Genomic DNA, 1,852 nt, shown 5'->3' with positions numbered 1-1,852 from the left:
TTTTTCGTGGAGGACAGCCAGATGCGATGGGTCCTTGGTGCTGTCGACCTCCGCGTGAAGACTTGCCGGGCTGGCCTCCGAGCCAGAACATTTCAGGACGCTTCTCCAGCTTCTCGAGGAACGCGTAGAAGCACCAGGTCTCGATGCAAAGGCTCGTAAAGGACAAACGAGCGAGAGTGGCCAGCATTTTCAGCTTGCGACGGTTGGACTGCGCGGGGCTTGATTCGAGAGGGACGTGGAACGCCCACTCCCAGAAAGCGCGCCGGTGAGTCATCCAGAACCGCCAGTGAGCTTGATGAATATCCTGATTTTCAGCTGGATTGTACCAGAGGGGTCGACCCGACCACGGGTACGCCAGGCGCCAGGGAATCTTGCCGGCTTCCTCGGTCTTGTGGAGGACGACGGCGATGGCGGTTCGTACGACTCGAGGAGCGTTAGGATTCACCTCCAGTAGCTTGGCGAAGTCATACGAGGGAAGCGTCGAGGCAGTCAACTTCTTGGTAGAGCGCGGCTTCTTAGCGGATGACTTGGTGGCAGTGTTGTCAGCGCTAGCCTTCCGTTTAGAGGTCTTCTTGGAGGACGTCGCGGGTTTCTTGGCTGAAGACTTCGTAGACAGCGTGGCCGCGGGTGCTGCACTTGGAACGCCGAGCGCGGCTAAACAAAATCACTACCGGACCCTGCAGGCTGACGCTCGCCTTGCCTTGGATAATGTCGTCAACGAGTTGATCGAGGTGTTGGACACCCGTGGACATGCCGTTAACCCCGAGATGCGTGCACAGCTCGTCCCAGTGTTGCCGCTTGAGGGCATTAGCGTCGTCGGAGGAAGGGCCCTGCTCTTCGCGATCGATAGCGGCGTTGAGAAAAGCGCGGAACCGCTTCAACTCGGCGGCCGTGAATCGAGTCGTCATGGCGGAAGCACTAGGGGCGTAAGTCGATGGGAGATCGGGAACTGAAGGATCCCATTCCGGAAGAAGATTAGTGGCTGCCGTTGTGTACGACAGGGAGACTCCAACTGGGAAGGGACGTTGAAGTGGAACGCGATGAAGGGAATCAACCCTGGCCGAGTAGATGCCAGGTGGGACATGTGCCCTACCAGTGGACGACGGTTGGAGGTTCACTACGGGAACTGGCAGACGATGGAGAGGTGGCTAACATGGGCTGGAGCCGCAGAGCTAAGGGAGGTAGCAGGAACGACAAACCACTGGGCACTCGTTAGTAGTGTCGTCGCTGGCATCATAGTGTGGGTGGTGACCACGCCGCTGAGGAATGTCTCGTGGGCGTTCCTAGACAGCGTCGTTGACAGCGGGAGGGCAATCTACTTCTTCGTGTACACCTGTGGCGATAGATACCTCGAAGCAGCGCGGAACGGTAATGCTTTAGCACTACCTCCTCTCGAGTGTGCGTGTTCTCTGATCTCGTTGGCGTTCCTGATTCCTATCGCAGTGCTGTGAGATTATGAGTCGCGATTTGGGATAACAGGACGGCTGTGCTTGAGATGGTGTGAGGCGTTCCACCACTCCTGCTGTTTGTTCGTGCTTGACGCGGTCCAGCTACTCTAGGTGTCTACCTGCAGGTATACCCGAGCGATAGGGGAAGCTACGGTGGCAGTGATCGAAAGGACTGGCGATTTCTTGATGGGTGTTTACTTGGCGGTCTCGCTACTATTGTCTATGCTGGTGTACTTGCCACGGTTGGTGTATGAGAGTGTGGAAGGCGTGCTGGGAGGGCCGATCGGCGTAGTTTCGACGGTGGTCGTGGTGGATGTCTACTTCGAGTTTACAATGGAAAGCTGCTACTGGAGTGCAGCTGTGCTAGTGGTTGGCTGCTATAACAATGGGCTGCATTATTACTG

At 56.9% G+C, this 1,852-nt stretch overlaps 1 protein-coding gene across 1 annotated transcript; it reads left to right on the top strand.

Moving 5' to 3' along the window:
• Window positions 1-407: 407 nt before the first annotated feature.
• On the top strand, window positions 408-1,451 carry PPTG_01058 (hypothetical protein; the record flags this gene model as incomplete). The annotated part of the gene is made up of 2 exons (XM_008892652.1): window positions 408-926; window positions 1,002-1,451. 2 exons carry the CDS (start codon window positions 408-410, stop codon window positions 1,449-1,451), a joined length of 969 nt encoding a protein of 322 aa, XP_008890900.1.
• Window positions 1,452-1,852: the final 401 nt, after the last annotated feature.

The sequence above is a fragment of the Phytophthora parasitica genome, assembly GCF_000247585.1.
Source record: "Phytophthora parasitica INRA-310 unplaced genomic scaffold supercont2.1, whole genome shotgun sequence".
NCBI lineage: Eukaryota > Oomycota > Peronosporomycetes > Peronosporales > Peronosporaceae > Phytophthora > Phytophthora nicotianae.
The sequence above is the reverse complement of the archived record's forward strand: the minus strand, read 5'-3'. Positions and strand labels throughout refer to the sequence as shown.